Consider the following 18,393-nt stretch of genomic DNA (forward strand, 5'->3'; position numbering starts at 1 on the left):
TTCCACGGATAAAGACGACAAGATCGCGTCCAAATGGCGACCGCCTCATCAGATACGACGATACACCAAACCGAACAAAAAGCAATAACTCCCACAACATCTTCACGACTGCCGCCGCCTCTACCACCCCTCGACTCGCTCGCCGCGACATGGCGCCCGCCCACGACGAAAGGCGTCGAGCGCCCCGAACGCGACATCCCAGCGTTCCTCCACCAAGACCTGTATCCCTCGCGGCTGGCGTCGATCCAAGGCCATCTGTACTGGGCGGGGCGCGTGCTGCCTCCACGAGCGCTGCACGTCCACCGGCTCATGCGGCGCGAGATCGTCGGTGTGCAGAACGTCGACCTGCACATGGTGTGGAGCAAAGGGCGAATCTGCATCAAGCCGCTCCCGCTCTACCTCCTCGATAGTGCCTTCAAGGAGAGATACGTCCAAACAGATCCGGTACTGCAGAGTTACGCGCTAGGGTTCCTATTCTCGTACATGGCGCTCGTGGCGACGGAGTTCGATCTGCACATCGCCCACGAGGCGGCGCTTCTCCCAAAGACGCTGAATTGGTCGACGTGGAAGGCCCTCGTGGAAGAGGTCGACGGCGTGCTCGGCCCGGACGCGTACGCGAAGATCGCGCCGCGCTACATCCACGGCGAACTCCGGCTGAGCCGGCTCGACAAGGTCTGCCGGTTGACCGGCCAGGGGGTGGTGTACGGCTTTCTCCCGGAGACGTCGACGGCGCTGTTCAGCGAGTTCTACGCGGACCACTTCGGGAAACTGGCGGCGGCGCTGGTCTATGTGGCGTTGATGCTGACGGCCATGCAGGTCGGGCTGGCGGATGAGTACCTGGTGGGGAACGAGGCCTTCCAGCGGGCGTGTTATGGGTTTACGATTTTCGCCATGGTGGCGCCGCTGGTGATTGCGATGGTGATCTTCTGGGTCGCGATGGGATTTTTCCTGCTGCAGTGGTGGAGGACGAGTAGGGAGTTTAGGGGGAAGATGAGGGCTATTGAGAAGAGCAAGGCGGGCGGTGATGGTGGGCCTTGATCTGTTGTTTTCCTTGTTGGACGTTGTATTGGATTCTTCAGGGACGCGCTTCAGTGGTCGGAGTGAGTGGCTCCTTGGGGGAAAGCAGCCTATCGGGTGTTTCTCCGAGATCTGAGACCAATCCCGCCTAGCTTCGATCCACGCCAAATCTCTCAATCGGACAATTTAGATATCAATCGCCCTGCGCACTTTCTCCGCAACAGCCATGAACGCCTCGGCAGAAGGCGATTCCGGACTGGCCACCATCGTCGGCTTACCCACATCGGCATCCGCACAGATGGATGCATTGAGGGGGATCTCGCCGAGGAAAGGAACATCCAATTCGCCGCAGATTTTCTTGACGCCTGAAGTTGAACAAAACAAAAGTCAACATGGCATTCCAGCGTTGCGGATTCAAGAAAGCCGAGAGCGAAAGAAAAAGACGGGTTGTAAAGGAGGGGTGAAGGAAGGGAAAGAGAAAAGGAAAAGAATTCGGCGTACCATCGCTCCCGAAAATCTCATGGCGCATCCCACACCCGCCACACACGAACCCACTCATATTCTGCACGAGGCCCAAAACCTCCACGCCCATCGTGCCCATCATCGCGACGCCCCTCTGCACGTCCCTCAGCGCCAGGGTCTGCGGCGTGCTCACCACGATCGCGCCATCGAGGATGACGCTCTGCATGATTGTCAGCTGGACGTCGCCGGTTCCGGGGGGCAGGTCGATGACGAGAACGTCCAGCGTCGACGGCCAGGAGACTTCGAAGAGGAGTTGGTTCAGCGCCTTTTGGATGAGCAGGCCCCGCCATGCGATGGGTTTGTGTTGCGGGACGAGGAAACCCATGGATATGGCGGAGAGGCCGTAGGATGTCAGCGGGAGGAGGGTGGAGGTCGGCGTGAGTTCTGGGGAGTGGTCTTCGAGCTATGAATGGGGGTTACTGGTCAGAGTGTCTTGCCTCTATTTTTCGTATCAAGTGCGGGTTTGTCGTGTGGAGAACTCACGTTGAGTAAGGTGGGGATACTCGGTCCATAGATATCCGCGTCGAGGATACCCGTATGGAGACCCTGCCTCGCCAATGCCAAAGCCAGGTTGATTGAGAGGGTGCTCTTGCCTACGCCGCCCTTGGCGCTGCTGACGAGGATGACTTTCTTGACGTTGGGAATCCGCCGTTTCTCGGGAAGACCTGGAAGAAAAATCATAAAACAAACATCAGCACCGATTCCCACATCTCCTGGTGTGTTTCGTTCGAATTGGGGAGGGAAGGTAATTACCGCGTTTCATCCTCGGAAAAGGCGCCGGCGTGCCTGAGCGAGGAAGACCCTAAAACACCATCCCCCAAATTTCATGTCAACAAAAGCTTGACGAAAAAGTCCAAAGATCGAAAAACCGAGTCCCACATGTAATCCCCTTCATATCAAGTCGTGGCCCATGGAAAGCTGAGAACCACCAAGCGTGCAATTCCAACAAAGACACCCTCAAAGGAGCGGTATAAACGGGCCGCACTTACCAAAGGATTTTCATGACTCGCTCTCGGCGCAGAATTCGAGAACAGCCGCTTCACTCCGCCAGAGCAGTCCAGATGAACCCTTCCCGCCCTCGTCGATCCCGGCAGGAGGAGAGCCGATCGATTCATCGCGGCGCAGCATTGCACATTCGATGTTGAGATGTGAAATTTCTGCGCGAGGGATGGCGAGGCGAATCTTGACATCGTCGAAGGGAGGAGGAGAAGAGGAGCAGGAGGAGGAGACAAGGTGGAAGTTCGATGCGTCGTTTGTCGAGTTTTTTCTTTTCCTGTTTCTCGAACGGATTTTCCGCACGGCGGCGATGGTGGTGGTGGATGCTCTCTTGGATATGCTGCTCTCCTTGCAGATTATCAATATTTCTTGTAGATGCAGAGGAAACGGCGGCAGGTGAGTCGTGAGCGATATCCGGAGGCCTCCCTCGAGGTAGTTGCGACTGGCCGGATGCGATGGGGAAAAGAAGGCTGGGTTCAACGATTGCTTGTTCGTAAAAAGATCTTATGAAAGCGACGTAATGGTGGCCGTGTCGATGGAAAGATCACCCGGATCATCCAATGTCTCTCGTTTCCAAGTGATGAAGAACCCGTCAAGTTCTGCTTTTCGGACTGGATCATAAAAGAGAACGGCGAAGACCGGCCGTCTCTTGATGAGATGAAATGTCCTACGCCACAACACCTTACGACGATCATTAGGGTTGTGTTATTATTCCACGGGTCGCCCGACGAAGGAAATTACCGGAATAGGAAATGCACTTCCGCGGGGGGAACGCCGCAGCCATAATACGAACAACAACAGGTGCTACAACAAACCACAAAATTGAAAAGAAAAGAAATCGCCTTCTGGGGGAGCTTACATCCTCATCCCTTCGAGAAGAGAACCAGAAAGAAGCAAGAGTCACAATTAGAGCAGACCAGACCAGAAGCAGACCAGACCAGAGCAGACCAGGGCAGACCTGCGATAGTATGCGTCAACGCGAGAGGGCCCCAGGGCGACTTCCGCGAATGGATGAATATCTACCAAGGCAGTGTTCGGATCCAAACTTGTCACAGACAGGTTGCATCATGAATCAATTTTCTTCAATTCCATAATTTCCATAATTTCCATACGAAAAATAAAGCGACTATCGATTAAAACCACAGCGATGTCTTTTTTTCCTTTTTTGATATCTCCATACAGATATCCCATTTATCCATGTCCGTTCCATGTCCATGTCCATGTCCATCCCCGTTCTTATTCCTCATTCTTCAAGCGTAATGGTTAGGAGCCGGGGGAGGAGGCTGGGCGTAACCGCTGGGTTTTTCGGCCGGTGGTGGCGGAGGCGGAGGTGGAGCATACCCTCCCGGAGCCGTAGGCGCGCAAGAGGTCGTGGTCGTTGCGGAAGGCTTGGTGTGGTATGGCGGAGGAGGATGAGGGTGGGTCTCGGGGTTGGCGGAAGCTGCGGGGGAGGGGGAGGAGTGGTGAGGTTTGGGGCTGTGGGGGTGAGGATGAGGGGCGGATTTGGAGGGATGGGTGGCGGGACCGCTGCCGTGGCCGGAGGAAGCGGTCTTCATGGTTGAGGGCTTGCCAGTGCCGGTTGTTGGGTGGGCTGGGGAGGTGTAGCCGGTGGGATGGACGGGGGTGGTGTAGCCGGTGGGGTGGACTGCTCCGCCGGTGGAGGCTCCGGTCGAAGAGGGAGCGCCGCCGCTACCATGGGTGTAGCCTCCACCATTGTTTCCGCCACCACCAGTCGAGGGAGCGCCGAAGACGAGGGCTCCGCTGAGCGGCAACTTGCGCGAGCTGGAACCGACGTAAACGGTCTTGGGGTACGAGGAGATGACCCAGTTCTGGCTGACGGTGTCCCAGTTGGAGACGTCGCGGCGGGTGATGTCCACGGAGAAGGTCGCGCTGGCGCCGGGGGCGATGTCGCGCACTTTCTCGAAGCCGCGGAGCACGACCTTGGGGTCGTTGGGTCCGCCGAGGGAAACGTAGACTTGGGCGACCTCGTCGCCGGAGTACTTGCTGCCGGTGTTGGTCACGGTGGCCGAGACGGTGAAGAGGACGTCGTAGAGGCGCTCGTTGCCACCGGGGGCAACGGATGAGCCAGCGGCCAGGATCGGCTGGGCGGAGGAATCGTATGACTTGTCGGGCCAGCTGTAAGCGACGCCGTAGTTCGGGTCACCGGAGGAGGCAGCGAGGTCGGTGGAGTTCAAGAACGGGTAGACATAGGCGTTGATCTTGCCCGGGAAGTCCGCCGGGAAGAGGTAGGCAGCGGAGGAGTTGTTGATGGTGCCATAGGTCGGAGCCGGAGCGGTGCGGGCAGAGCTGGGGGTGTAGGCCGGCACCGGGTGAGCATTGATCTGGAGGTTCGAGTAAGAGAAGGTGGTGTAGGAGAGACCATAACCAAACTCGTAAATTGGAGAGGTGTTGGACTTGTCAAACGCGCGGTAGTCGATGAAGACACCCTCGACAAAGTTGTCCTGGGGAGCGTTGACGCCGTTGTTGGGGGTGTAGATCAAATCGGTGCCGTAAGACTCGCGGGTGGCACCCCAGGTGAAGGGAGACTTGGCGGCAGGGTTGACGCGACCGTAGAGGACATCAGTCAAAGCATTGCCCGACTCTTGGCCTGGGAGACCTGCCCAGACGATGGCGGTGACATTCGGGTGGTCGTACCAAGCAGTGAGAAGGACGGGACCGATGGTGTGGAGCACCACGACAGTGTTGTTGCATGCATCCGCGACCTTCTTGATCAAGGTATCTCCATCGTGCCAAAGAGTCAAGTTGTTACGATCACCTTCATTGCCGTCGACGATGATGTAACCCTCACCACCATCAGAGTTGGCAAAGACCAAGCAGACGCCGTCAACCTCAGCAGCACGACGAGCGAGCGCCGAGGCCTGAGAGTAGGCGTAGTCGTCAAGAACGCTCTCGACAGCCTTGCGGTTTTGGAGCGCCTCGGTCTTGATGGCTTCGAGGGGAGTGACGAGGTATGGGAAGTTGGCGGTTCCACTTCCCCAACCCATGGCGAGGGTTCCGTTGTCACAGCCGCGGTCGGAGCATCCGTTGGGGCCGTATTGGGCCTCACCGGCGTCAGAGCCGAAGACGGCGGTCAATTGCTCCTTGCCGGTCAACGGCAGGGCGTTGTTGGTATTCTTCAGGAGCACGGTTCCCTTGGCGGCGAACTCGCGGATGTCATCGACGTGATCGCTGTAGGTGTCGACGTGGTGGTTGACCAATTCGTATCGCTCTTGGGCAAAGGCATGACGGAATCCAAAGGTGTCGGTCGTCCACGAGGAGAAGTTGGGGGCATCGGGGACTTGGTTGGATTCGCGATCGACGTAGTACCAAGCGGCAACGATCCGGACAGCCATGTCGTCGAGACGCCATTGCGGGACAGTGCCGTTGAGCACGGCAATGGTCAAGTTAGCGCCCCAGTAGGATGTGCCTGTTGGTTATATCGTGAGAAAAAACACTCGATTTCCAATGTCACGAATAATGTGCTCCACTTACGGCTGTCAAAGGTGACATCACCAGGCATGGTCATGTCCAAACCCGCGAGCGCGCTGCTGACGCCGGAGTGTTGCGCTTGCCTGGGGAGGAAGTCAGAATTGGCTCGTAACAAGCTCGGACATGATTCCAGATCAACTCACCAATCGCTCATGATGAAACCTGAACCAAGCAAATTCACGGTCAGCCAGAGCTCCTGAGTTCCACCAAGTTCACGACCCTCGCGACTCACCCTGGAAACCTAGCTCGTTCTTCAAGAGTTCGTTCTGCATGTAGCTGTTCTGGCAGGCATAGCTGTTGTTGACCTGGTTGTACGAGCACATGATGGAACCGGTACCGGCGCGGACAGCGTCGGCGAACGGCCACATGTACAGCTCGTGCATGGTGACGTCGTCGATGTTGGAGCTGATGGCCGCCTTGAGGTAACCGGGAGGAGGGCCCTGACGGTAGTGCTCCTGCTCGTTGCCGATGAAATGCTTGGTGCAGGCAATGACGCCCGCCCCTTGGATACCCTTGACGGTCTCGGCGACGGCGATCCCAGAGAGAACCGGGTCCGGTGAGAAACCTTCCCAGTTGCGACCGCCTTCGGGAGAACGGCCGATGGGACCGACGACCGGACCGAGTTGGACATCGACACCCTTGCGCCTGTGCTCGGTCCCCATGTCGTGTCCCCGGCGACGGAAGAGTTCGCGATCCCAGGTGGCGGCGATGGTCACACCGGCCGGGTATGCGGAGGAGAAGTCGGCGAAGCGCACACCGAGCGGCGAGTCCTGCATACAGAGCGCCTTGAAACCGAGACGCGGGATGGCGCCATTGTTGCCGACACACTTTTCACCTTCCCAACCGACGCCGGTGGTGAGGTTGACCTTTTCGGTGAGGGTCAATTGCGATACGAAGGCGACGGCGCGGGCGTGCGCGTCGGCCCAGTCGCCCAGACCGGACGACCATGGAGATGGGTATCGCGGCGGCGAGGTCTGGTTGGTCTGCGCGCCAGGGTTGGTCTGCGCGAAGACCGCCGTGGCCGGCAGCAAGGCCGCGACCAGAGCGGAGGTGAGCGAAGACACCATGTCGGGTGGTGAGGGTGGTGATGGAGGTCGTGCTCGATGCGTGAGTAGACCCACACGCGAATTGAGTGGACGAAGACGATGAGGAGGAGAAGACAGTAAAAGGACACGGCGTGGAGAGGAGAGAGAGAAGAGAAGAGGGTAGAGGAGGCCAATGATAAAGGTGAAAGGCGATGGCGATGGTGATGAAGTGGGAAGGTGATTAGACTCTATTATGGTACCTGACAGCTGTAGAGCGGTTGTCAGTCGTCAATCGCGCTCCGCGTGTCAATGGCGATGATGGACGGTGATGGTGGAAGCCAATGAAGGGTTCACGACATATACACAGACGGAAAGGGTGTGTTTCCCCCCCACCAAAGAGAGAAGCGAGGAAATGGATGTGTGTTCGCGGTGGTGGTGGTGGCGGTGGTGGTGGTGATCTGAAATGAGTGATGAGTGTGTATAGGCACTGTACCTACCTAGCTAGAACTGTAGTACGTACTGTAACGTCACATGAAGCTAATCCATCAATGCTGTCCCTTGACTTTAATACATGTGCGATGATGATGAGAGACAGCCATTGGGCATATTTCCATGCTGACCGAACCCTCCAGCTTTTTTCCCAAACCGGAGCTATCGAATATTGACATGCAACCTGCCTAGCACCCTAGGTATGTTTGGTGGGCATCCGTGTGTCTCGATGTCTCACCACTACAGCGAGGAAACAGAGACCATAGCAGCAGCAGCAGCAGCAGCAGCTCTACAGCACACCTAGGTGATTCGTCAATGGAGGCAGACAGATCGCGATACGAGCCAAACACCTCATCATCAGTCATGACTGCGCCCTCTCTCTCTCTCCGCCCTGTTATGGGGAAGAAAAGGCCGAGCTACTGCTGCAGCTCTTGCATTATTCAATAGCAATAAATGGAGACCCCATACGGAATCTCTCCGATGGAGGGCCCATCGCATGGCGCCGACGCCCGAGATCTCCTGCCTTTACCCGACGCCTGTTTCGCGTGGGTATGTCCTTTACATGTGTGATTATCGTTCGTCGACCAGGGACACACATGGTGGTATATACATTTATCCGGGACTACATCAGCCCTACCGCTGGCCAGGACTGTCCAACGGGGAGGAAAGACGCCGGACTAGAGGGATCCAGCTGGAAGAAACGGGACCCAATAACCCCTCGATGGGTATGTCCCAGATCTGCCGTGTATCCCCCGAACCACCGCCGCCGCCGCCGCCGCCGGACGACGGGAATGCGACATGGATCTTTCATCGACTGCGGCTGGAAGAAAGGGAAGAAAGACAAATTGTAGGCGCCTCATCGTTTTGCACATCCGCTGTATACCGCCGCCCGCTTGCACTGTACTGTACGATCATCGTCCCTTTGGATCGGAAACACCACAAGGATGATAGTTCGCTCTCCTGTAGAATGTTTGACTCGCGAATGGACCGTACGTGAGGACGCATTGTCGGACGAGAGAACCTTTGTCTTGTTTTATCGCATACGGGCGTATGACCGTACGAGAAGGAACACATGAAATCGAGGTGGTTCCAATCTTGGCGGGTCCTCGAGATTTTCTTTCTTCAACCATCGATCGTGTAGTGCAACAGTAGATCATGGGGAACGTTTCTGCCGTTTGGCTACGGTCATCTGCTATTGCTTGCTACTCCCTGCGTTCGCACTGCACTGTTCATCCGTCGAAAGAGGCATGTCCTCAACCAGCAATCGAAGACCCGTCACCCGCCGCAGTGCAATCCTGGCACCAAAAAAATCGGAAATCAATCGATGGACATCTACGGGCGACTGCCAACTGCCAAACACAAACACAAACAACAACAACGCAGCGGATGTAACCCAAGCCTTTTTTTTCTCCTCCCCTCCCATCCTTTGAAAACCTGTCCCCGGCTTTTTTTTGTTCTCCACAAAAGCCAAGCGCGGGAAGGGAGGGAGGGAGGTGTGGGAAGAATCCAAAAAAAAGCCACCGAATCGCCATCGCGCCGATCATTCATGCATGTGGATGATGATGATTATGAGGCGGGATACGGGGCACAGAGAGAGGGAGGGAGAGAGGGAGCTTTCCCCACATCCACCTGCAAATTGATGGTTGGCGGGAGCTTTCTAGGGCATGTCCCCATTCGGAGCTGACGGACCGCCCGCTGGGGCTGACGTCGGCGGTCGTGTGGAGAACAGCCCTGGAGTTGCTTGGTTTGTGCCGCCGCCGCCGCCGCCGCCATCTCTCTCGCAACGCCTCAGCCGTCATGATGGATGGAACCACGCAACACCTCAGTGCCTACCTACCTACCTACCTACATACCCACCCAGCTGCCACCCGGCAGTTAAAAGAAAACTCCGGATCGGGCAAATCTTCGGATGAAAGGCGAAAATTCCCGCGATGTATGCATGCAGCCCTTGTCCATACCATGCCATACCTACTACAAACTGGGGAGCGTCGCGAGCCGGGCCTCCCTGCCTGCAGCTTCACCGTGATGATTCTGCGCGTTCTCCCGGCGCGTCTCCCGGGGGAACTTCGGGCGGAGAAGAATGAATGACAGGCAGGCGCTTTATAATCAGCCATTCGATTCCCGAAGAAATCCCGTGACCACCAGACACGACTCGATGAGACGCGTTGGGCGATCGATGTCGTATATTGCTCACGTATATTTTCACGGCTCGACAAGGAGGAGCTGCACCCTTCCCAAAAATACTCCAGGGCGGTGGATACGAGTGTCTCACAGGCGAGGATTTATACATTGACGAGTAAATTTCGAGTCAACATTCTTCAGTCAATTTTTCATATCTGATTCTCTGTGTAGAGGTGAGTAGCGGGAATTACATGCGCCATCGTCTATTCCTCGCCGTCATCATCGACAGCTCCGTTCCCATCCCTCTCCTCGAATTTCAGAAACGCATCATCTACAACAGCGTCTCCTTCCGCGCTCAAGACCTGACGCCAGACACGCTTCACATCCTCGAGAATGTCATCCTGCAATGCGAGGTCGAGCGAGAGGGGCTTCATGACGAGTACGTGGTCATTGGGGGAGTCTGTCGGCTGTGTGTGTGATCGTCGCTGTTGTTGGTACTGCATTTGCCAAATACGCTCAGAAGGAGAATAGACGTCTTCGGAACCAGCAAGGCTCAGGAGGAATTGGTCGACAGCTTTAGAGAGGAGATCGAAACCGCCGGCGTCCGCAGACCGGGCGATGGAAGCGTACAACACGGCTAGATCGAGTATGACATGGTCAGCTACTTTCTTTCCCAATTGCGAGAAGGTCGTGTGTTATGTTCGTGAAAATGAAATCATCGAATGGTTTTTCAGTTTGTCAGAGGTTGTTTATCGTCAATGTTGTTCAGACAATGTAGATAAGTATTCAATTATTAGGTTGTTCATCATTTCAAGATGAGATCATGGGGCCTTGTGATGTGGAAGCCCGGGTTATTTGGAAAGGAACGATAGAACTCACCTTGATTTGTGGGACATTCTCCAGATTCGCTCGAGTGAGCGAGAATGAATACTGGTGGTCCATCCGGCGTGGCCGATGGGACCAGAATCACCGCACCGACAGGTATCACGCCACCCTCGGATGTTCGTGGGAAGATCGCGGGAGGCAAGGCTGATACGACAGTGATGCTTCGACAAATTGCGTCGTAGACTTCAGCGTGAGCTGTGTCAGTAGAGGGCAGGTCTGTAGATTGTCCGACCAGCCATGACGTGGAGACCTTTTCCTGACCCGTGAGTGTCACATTGACACGAGAGTCTTTGTCGGCCGAAGAGGCTTGCTCAACACCCTTGCCGAGCACATAGACTCCTCCACCAACTGCGCCGGCACGACAGGCAACTTGCGAAATTTCGGCAAGTCCTCCCCATTTGGGAGCCAGCGCGCCAAACCCGGGACCAAACAGACCGATGCTGCTCAAATGTCGAGAGATTCGTGGTACTGCATTTTCGACGACCGTCTTTTCTGCCGGAGATGTGCTCAAGGTCAACGCCAATATTGGCGCGTGCGACGCTGGTGGGAGTCCAAATTTCTGCTGAAGAAAAGCCGGCAACGGCAAGTCTTTGTCCTCAGTCCATGCGTCCGGATTCTCTTCCGATGTCGTGACAAAACGTAGCAATTTCATCAAAGAACGCTTCGCCCTGAGGTCGAGTGTATCATCTTGGAAGATGTCCTCGCGACCTCCAGGTACCCTGATGAGTTTACCAGGGGCAGACTTATTCTCCTTGGAGGTTTCGACCAGGAACCAAGATCCTACAGCTTGAAAATCGAGCTGAGTGTGCGTGCGGGACGAAACCAACGCTGGGATCAGTGTTGATCGAGCATAAACGACTTGCGGTGCGAGAGCAAGCGAGTATGATCGTGATGGTGCAGCTTTGCTTGTGTCATGGCCAGCAGGCTTCGATATGGTAGCATGACTGAAGTTGCTTCTCCCACCACTGGTCGCAGCATGGTTTTCCGCCCATTTTTCAGCATCAGCCAGCGTCAAGGCTGCCTCTTCGCCGCCGTAGTAGTCATTTCGATCGACGTGAAGGACTTTCCTGCCGGAGCGTGAAAGTGCACTTCATATCCGAAGCAACCGCAGAAAGATATGCGTTAGTCTTGATGTTTTCCTTCTCGAGCTGAACAAGCTGGAAGGACGCAATAACTTTCAACGGCGCACATACAGCGCGAGAAGAGATTGTGGCAGGCCAGTGCCGGAGATGAGGACATCCCAGCTGGACCCGTCGAGACTTTCGAGCTCCATCATGAGGGTGATAGGAGAGGTAGCAAATAGATGAATGGATATGGGTGAAGATGAAGAGATGGTGCACGATTCTGCTCTACTAGAAGCTTGGCAAGCACGGTGCACCTGGGCAGGCGTCAAAGCTGCTGACTCATGCACGTGCGCTGGGTCCAAAATTCTCACGAGGCTTTCGCATCATTTTGGACTTCTCCTTCGACATGCGCGCCTGGCGAGACAATGTTCATCCTCATGATTCCATGATCTGGAGCAGCGTCTCCAGCCCGGATCTCTTCACTGTAGATTCCGATCTTCAAGGCGCGAGAGACCAAATTTCTCTTCGAAGCACGTCCTTGTATCTCCTGCCTTGACATTTGCTTGATGGCGCAGGTCGTTTGTGACGCACATTACTTCCCCCTTTTGGCACATCTTTTGTATTGTATGGTGACTTGAGATAGCAGTGGCTTGCTCGTTGGTGCTCTGGCTGTGGCATTGGGCTCGCTGGCCGTCGTGCATACACTACGTCCTATGGAATCCACACGAACCTGTGAGCATGAAGCTTCCCCAAGACGTTCCTTATCCTCACCAGGTCGGTGGGACGGCCACGACTCGATAGACGATCCAGATTGCCAGCAGCAAATTTGCCGTGACCAGCGCATCGTCGATCACCTCAGACGCATCCAGACCTGGCGGATCTGATGACGGTGTCATCGGTGTATCAGTAAAGTCGAGCGCTTCGTCCCAGATCTCTTTGTCAATCATCGGGTCTTCAAAATAAAAGCTGCATCGATTGAAGCTGTGAACAGCGGCGATGTTGTTATGCGAGACGTGAGAGGTACCTTGAATGGTTTGTGTTAGGGTTGGGTTGGGAAAGCATATGAGTAAAAGTGTCACGAGTGTCGATGTCAAAAAATGTAAGAGTGGTTGGTGCTAGCTAGCATCCCGCTCATGGCTGGCATTGTAGGCTTCATCGGTGACGGCTGAAGGACGATATGACGACAGGGATGGGGGAAATCTGCCGAGGTGTCGGGACTGGCTTTTGAGCATCTTTCTCAAGTGAATGTCAAAGCTAGATTGGCCATTTCACAGTGTTCGTGAGAGAATGGGCATGTTCACGACGGTTAAACAAAACGACTCACGTCCTCTATCACGACCACCGATGTGGCAATTAAATTGGAATCTATTTCTATCTTTTATGGTCACCCCGTCTCCAAGCTTGCTCGGCGTTGGATCTATCAATGAGCCCTTCTGCGCTGTACAGCAGCTGCAGTTATACCTGCCTGATCGCGGCAGGACCTCATTGACTATAATGATTTTGTTTCTCGCCGCACTAGCCACACCGACGAATCTAAACTCAAAAGAAGCCTACTGCAGCTTGGGAAGTAATCGCAAAGACATATACCAAGGTGATGTAGCACCCGCCCTGCAACATCCATTTGGCCCCTTGCATCCATTTGCTGGATGCATTCCGTGTCCGTGGCCGGAGTGTCCGGAGAGCTTCCCGGAGTACATCGTCAGCTTTCCGGAGTTTCTGCTTTGCCTTCTGCTCGAGCCAAGCACTCGTTGAAGAAAGCCGCTGTTTCCGGTGCGCCTTGACAGCTTCCCGGCGTTTCTGCTTTTCCTGCCTTTCTTTCCGCCTCTGGAGCTTAACGCTCCGACGGCGTACCTGTCTTGCCCTGCTCCACTCGCGCCAAGCGCTCGGTGAAGAAGGGAGATTTCGGTGCTGCATCGCTGATCTGGTCGGGCTGATCAGAGCATCGCCAGGATTCCTTGTGGCCATGAACAGGGCTGTGAGCATTGTATATGCCGCATCGTTGCTGGCATTGTGCCAGCCGGCGATCATGCCTCTGTCGTCACGGTACTCTGGGGCAATATCCAGACTCGATGCAAGGTCAGCGAGGGAGACCGAGGCGAAGTTCAGCTCGCTGCCCCTGGCAAAATGCTGTGTGTCAAAAAGGTGGGTGACGCGAAGACGCGGATCATCACGAAGAAGGATTCGGACATTATCGGCGAGATTATCGACGTTACGCAGTACGTCAATGTCACCGTCGAGGCTGTGGCCTATCAAAGCGACGTTGGCTTCACTTTTTGTCGGAGGTAGAAGTCGTCGCCAGATTTTGAAAACAGCAGCGCAAGTCTCCGTCACAGACATGCGTTGACTCTTGGCGAACCGTGCAGTTTTAGGACGGATGCCACTTGTTGAACCACGGAGGACAAACTGTATACAAACTATCAGGTCAACCAATTCTCATTCCTCATTCGTTTCTACATCTGCGGTTTAGGTCCCGGCTATTGCAGCTCAATGGCGAAGAAGGACGACTTACGTGATAGTGTTCCATTTTTTGCATCCAGGCGGCCAAATGCTTGTCGGGCTGCAAGTCTTGGATGTCGCTGACCCGCAATGTTGTAAGTCCAATCTCCGTGACAATGGGACCTTTGTACTCAGTGTCAAGAGCGACGAGGATCGTGTCTCGACCGGATTGCGGCTTTGTGATCAAGTCCTTGAATTGCGCCAGCGAACCGAGATTATCTCTATTCGTCCACCATCCCGGCAGCCTCTTAGGTGAACGTAAGGATCTACGACGCTTGTGAGACAGGCTGCGTTTCCTGCGTTTGTCTTGATTCGGCGCTGGGCCGAGTATCTTATGGTGCAACGATCCACCTAGCGGTATCAGAATCTTGGGTCTGCTGTTCGGGATGGCTGACACGACCGGACCACCAGACCCTGGCTTTTGCAGAGCTGCTCGTTGGCTTAAAGATGCTAAAGCTCCCAGGGACTTGATAATGCCCATTATTTCAGACGAATACCAGCCGCGGTCTTGAGAAGTCTATCCCAGCCATAACAGTAGGGATCGTCGATGATTACGACATCACCACGCGAGATCTTGTCATTTGAACAACAGCAGAAAGAAGAATAAGCAAATGTGATGGCCTTGCGCGGTTTGAGACCCCAAGGGCGATATCGTGAGTCGACTGTTAATGCTTTTTCTTGTAATCTCCCTGACAGGCCTTCCGCATCTGAAAACCGACGCTGCCGCGTCCGGAATCGCGCGCAGGCTGCACAAGGCCGGCGGCCCGTGCGCGCAAGTTTGCATAACTTCACGACGCGCCCGCTTCATAGCCTCGACCTTTCTCTCTCTCACAGGCGTCGACGTCCGTAGGCGTTTGGTCGTGTCCCTCCGGTCTCAGACACGAGTAGTGGCGTTCCCGTGGCGGTCTTGCCGACGAATCTCGCACTCAAGCATCTGTCTCGATCTCCTCTAGCCGATCCCATCCACCTGTTGAGCTTCTCCGCCGCCATTTGGTACCCGCGTCGAGACACGGAAATATGACTTGATCGCATGTTCCGACGGTCAGTTACCTACGTCCTAGTGACAACCACACTCGTTCTTATGTCCGTTCCTCTATCCGGCTGTCTGGCAGTCCAATCATGTGTGAGCTCAACTTGATATTAAAACCGGGTGCGCCACGAACCATACTTTGTTGCAGTATCGCACTGCGTCGCATCTTCCACACTTCGGTAACCCTATTGCATTGTGCACAAGCATTCCCCTGCTCGTCAGTCTGCTTAAGCAAATCAAGAATCTCATTTAAAGGCTTCTCGAAGATCTGGATCCTGTTAGCACATAACAATCAACAACAAAGTATAAATGATTATTAACCTTCGCCTATGGCCAGATTTGGTGCCGCTGCCGGCCGTGGCAGCTTTTCTAATGCCCCGTGTAGTAGTATCGCCACTACTTTCAAGTGATTCGCTTATAAAGGAGATCAACTCTATAGCGAGCACAGCGATTGACGTCTTCTTTAAAGGAGTATTCCCGGCGCTTAGGACAAGCACATACGAGTGTTACACGACCGCCTCCGACAACCAGATTGTCGTCCACGTCAACGCGGTAGAGGCGGGCAATAGGTGAGTTTCAGATATCTTCTGATGCTGAAAACTGTTATCAAGATATCCTACCATAACAAGAATGCGGCCTTGGTTTGTCTCCATTTCCGTGCCCCCAGAAATGAAAGGGACGATTGTCGCCGAAACAAAGATGATTATGTGAAGTCTTGTAAAAACCTCCACTTAGCCTTTTCCTTCCACTTCTTCTCCCGCCAATCATTTGCCGTGCTCGGGAAGAACTCCACGACGTCCAACAACCAATGCTCATGCGCCGGGATCACCAGCACGCGCGGGTCCGCATCGAGGGGCGCGATGCCCTCGTCCAATGTCCGCCGCATCTGCGCCGCGTCCATATTGAACCCGCCTGCCGCTGGCGAAAAGAAGGGCCGATCGAGGCATCGCAGCGGATGCCGAGCGACGTACTCGTCTGTAGACAAGTACGTATCGCATGGAAGGTCGGCATGTGCTGTAAGCGCGCCGGTGGGGAGCGGGCAGCGCTCGTGCGGCCGCAGCTCGCCGGCGTGATGGCAGCAGTCGCCGGACAGCAGCAAAAATGTGTCGCCGCCATCGCGGGCGGCTGTCGTCGTTCGGGCGAGTGCGCTGATGTGGCCAACAGCGTGCCCTGGTGTCTCGAGCAAGAAGAAGCTGCCGTCGCCGAACCAGTCGAGGGTCTGCAGCGAGGCGATCTCCTGCGTGGCGGCGGCGAAGTTCAGCTCGGTGAGCTTGCGGCCGGTGAACGCGGCTGTCTCGAGCGCCGAATCGGGCACTTCGGGGTACCCGGGCAGGAGATGGCTCTGGAATCCCGGGCCAACGACGACGCCGACGCTGGGTGGGAACAGGTTAATGTCCCCGACGTGGTCGAAGTGCCCATGGGAAAGGATGATGTGATCGATGCTGGCAGGCTCGACATCATGTTGGCGCAGGAGTTCAGGGACGTCGTGTTTAGTGTTGATAGTGACGCCCATCGACTCGACCGCATTGACGACTGCTCGCTAATATCAGTGATCCTAGTTCTTTCGCAACAAAGCCTCTTCGCTCGAGGACCGCGTACCGGTAGGCGGAGACGATTTCCAATCTTTGCGGATCCCAAGGTCAAAAAGGAGTCGTGTGACCTTGCCGTTCACATCCTTATGCTCGATATAGAAGCATAAGCAAGGTGTGTTGCTGTAGGCCGTGCCCTCTATCTGCGGAGTCAAGAACAAACGAGCCGGAACGCCGATGACTTCGTTCGGATCGATAATAGAGACAGCCACAGTGGCCTCGCCGTTCGGGACTGGGACGGTCATATGGCTGACTGAGGTTGGTATGTTTGCTTGATGGCCAAATATATTTGCATTTTGATATTACTTCTGGATGGACATCACAGAATCAAAAAGGTTAAACTGATCGACATTGATTGTTAAGCAGCGGTTTTAATTCCGTGATAAATCATTCGCGATCGTAAAAGACCAGCGCACGGATGGAGTGATGCCAGCGATCTCCCTGACGGGCCCTCGGCATCTGGAAACCAGCGCCGCCGCGTCCGGAATGGCGTGCAGGCTGCACAAGGCCGGCGGCCCGTGCGCGCAGATTCGCATAACTTCACGACGCGCCTGCATTAAGCACACGAAATACTTACACATTGCCCAGCTTCCTCCGCTTTGCAGCAGGTGCATCGCCATGGTGATGGCGGCACGTCCCTCCACTCGCTCCTTGAGGCAGCTGCGAATCCTCATGTCGTACAGTAATTAACCGTTGTATTCCTGCTGCGTGTGCAATTTCGTGTCCTTACAGATTTCATTGGACACGAAGCGGCAGTGCGATCGGTGACGTCTTTATCGGCGTTTGCATCTCGGACACGACTTTTCATCTTTTGAACCAAAATACTAGATGTACGAAGAGCGACCGAGTACGAGGTGAGAATATTCACGGGCGGTCTGACCATTGACAGCAAGACGGGCAACTATATTCGTGCCCGTGACGCTCAAGTTGAATGCTTTGGACCACCAACTGCGGAACCCGAATTGAGATGGAAAGACCTTCTACGAATTGTGTAAAGCGAGTCGAACATCCCGGTGCTAGACTTTGATACTGATCACATACTGCAATCCCAGATAAGTTTCCTATTCTTATCGAAGTCGAAGAAAAGCCTTTCCTACCAAAGTCGACGCGAGCGGACCCTAGACTATATCACTTCGAGCCAGATGTAGCACATTCTCTGCATTGTGTCAGCGCACTTCGAAAAGGATTGACGCACTTTACATACAGAATCAACTCGGAGCGGTGCATCATAATATGTCAGATGCAAACAGGATCCCACATATGGAGCATTGCTTGGATCGGGTTATGTAGGCCATTATGTGTGCAGGAGACCAAGCACCGTCGCCTGTCGCTTTAGGACGGAGTGTGGAACACACTTGTCGGAAGTGGCAGCCGATTCGGAACTGGATCGATCGGCGTGCTTCTTTAGGCCCATTGATACCTCCGCTTTGAGCTCCGATTGAATGGAGTCCAAACGGCAGGGGATGCAGCGGGTGGATTGCTTCGATGCTTGAATTGTTGCATCTTCGAGCTAAGCGCGGTTGATGTCTCGACTATCTAGCAGATCTTTCGTATTAGTTGAGCGGGCGGAGCATTCCGCCCGCTGGATCTCTTTACCCCACATACGTGTGGAGCTATGGCGGTCATGGTCCATGATGTGTGACGTCGTTCTGCTGATCCAATGCTTCATC

The 18,393-nt window shown here is 54.9% G+C and overlaps 7 protein-coding genes across 7 annotated transcripts; 2 read left to right on the forward strand and 5 right to left on the reverse strand.

Annotated features, from left to right (window-relative positions):
- Window positions 1-149: 149 nt before the first annotated feature.
- K489DRAFT_391296 (uncharacterized protein) lies at window positions 150-1,038 on the forward strand (the record flags this gene model as incomplete). Its single annotated transcript, XM_033606681.1, has 2 exons — window positions 150-174; window positions 203-1,038. The coding sequence occupies 2 exons, from the start codon at window positions 150-152 to the stop codon at window positions 1,036-1,038; spliced, it is 861 nt and encodes a 286-aa protein (XP_033455329.1).
- A 165-nt stretch (window positions 1,039-1,203) lies between these two features.
- On the reverse strand, window positions 1,204-2,302 carry K489DRAFT_413915 (P-loop containing nucleoside triphosphate hydrolase protein; the record flags this gene model as incomplete). Its single annotated transcript, XM_033608103.1, has 4 exons — window positions 1,204-1,382; window positions 1,519-1,942; window positions 2,023-2,204; window positions 2,293-2,302. 4 exons carry the CDS (start codon window positions 2,300-2,302, stop codon window positions 1,204-1,206), a joined length of 795 nt encoding a protein of 264 aa, XP_033455330.1.
- Window positions 2,303-3,732: 1,430 nt separating this feature from the next.
- K489DRAFT_385083 (glycoside hydrolase family 3 protein) lies at window positions 3,733-7,488 on the reverse strand. The gene is made up of 4 exons (XM_033606010.1): window positions 6,257-7,488; window positions 6,168-6,186; window positions 6,028-6,107; window positions 3,733-5,962 (listed from the first exon to the last, which is right to left on the reverse strand). The coding sequence occupies exons 1-4, from the start codon at window positions 7,089-7,091 to the stop codon at window positions 3,786-3,788; spliced, it is 3,111 nt and encodes a 1,036-aa protein (XP_033455331.1). The 5' UTR covers window positions 7,092-7,488; the 3' UTR covers window positions 3,733-3,785.
- A 588-nt stretch (window positions 7,489-8,076) lies between these two features.
- K489DRAFT_385084 (uncharacterized protein) lies at window positions 8,077-8,977 on the forward strand. Its single transcript, XM_033606011.1, has one exon. The coding sequence runs from the start codon at window positions 8,101-8,103 to the stop codon at window positions 8,533-8,535; it is 435 nt and encodes a 144-aa protein (XP_033455332.1). The 5' UTR covers window positions 8,077-8,100; the 3' UTR covers window positions 8,536-8,977.
- Window positions 8,978-10,176: 1,199 nt separating this feature from the next.
- Window positions 10,177-11,825, reverse strand: K489DRAFT_385086 (FAD/NAD(P)-binding domain-containing protein; the record flags this gene model as incomplete). Its single annotated transcript, XM_033606012.1, has 2 exons — window positions 11,738-11,825; window positions 10,177-11,632 (listed from the first exon to the last, which is right to left on the reverse strand). Coding segments are annotated over exons 1-2 (1,246 nt in total), but the record flags the coding sequence as incomplete, so codon positions are not given.
- A 1,101-nt stretch (window positions 11,826-12,926) lies between these two features.
- Window positions 12,927-14,768, reverse strand: K489DRAFT_435268 (uncharacterized protein). The gene is made up of 2 exons (XM_033608590.1): window positions 14,118-14,768; window positions 12,927-14,011 (listed from the first exon to the last, which is right to left on the reverse strand). The coding sequence occupies exons 1-2, from the start codon at window positions 14,583-14,585 to the stop codon at window positions 13,148-13,150; spliced, it is 1,332 nt and encodes a 443-aa protein (XP_033455334.1). The 5' UTR covers window positions 14,586-14,768; the 3' UTR covers window positions 12,927-13,147.
- Window positions 14,769-15,415: 647 nt separating this feature from the next.
- Window positions 15,416-17,096, reverse strand: K489DRAFT_385089 (putative N-acyl homoserine lactonase AttM). The gene is made up of 2 exons (XM_033606013.1): window positions 16,734-17,096; window positions 15,416-16,667 (listed from the first exon to the last, which is right to left on the reverse strand). The coding sequence occupies exons 1-2, from the start codon at window positions 16,966-16,968 to the stop codon at window positions 15,838-15,840; spliced, it is 1,065 nt and encodes a 354-aa protein (XP_033455335.1). The 5' UTR covers window positions 16,969-17,096; the 3' UTR covers window positions 15,416-15,837.
- Window positions 17,097-18,393: the final 1,297 nt, after the last annotated feature.

Source organism: Dissoconium aciculare (genome assembly GCF_010015565.1).
Source record: "Dissoconium aciculare CBS 342.82 unplaced genomic scaffold K489scaffold_20, whole genome shotgun sequence".
Classification (NCBI taxonomy): Eukaryota; Fungi; Ascomycota; class Dothideomycetes; order Mycosphaerellales; family Dissoconiaceae; genus Dissoconium; species Dissoconium aciculare.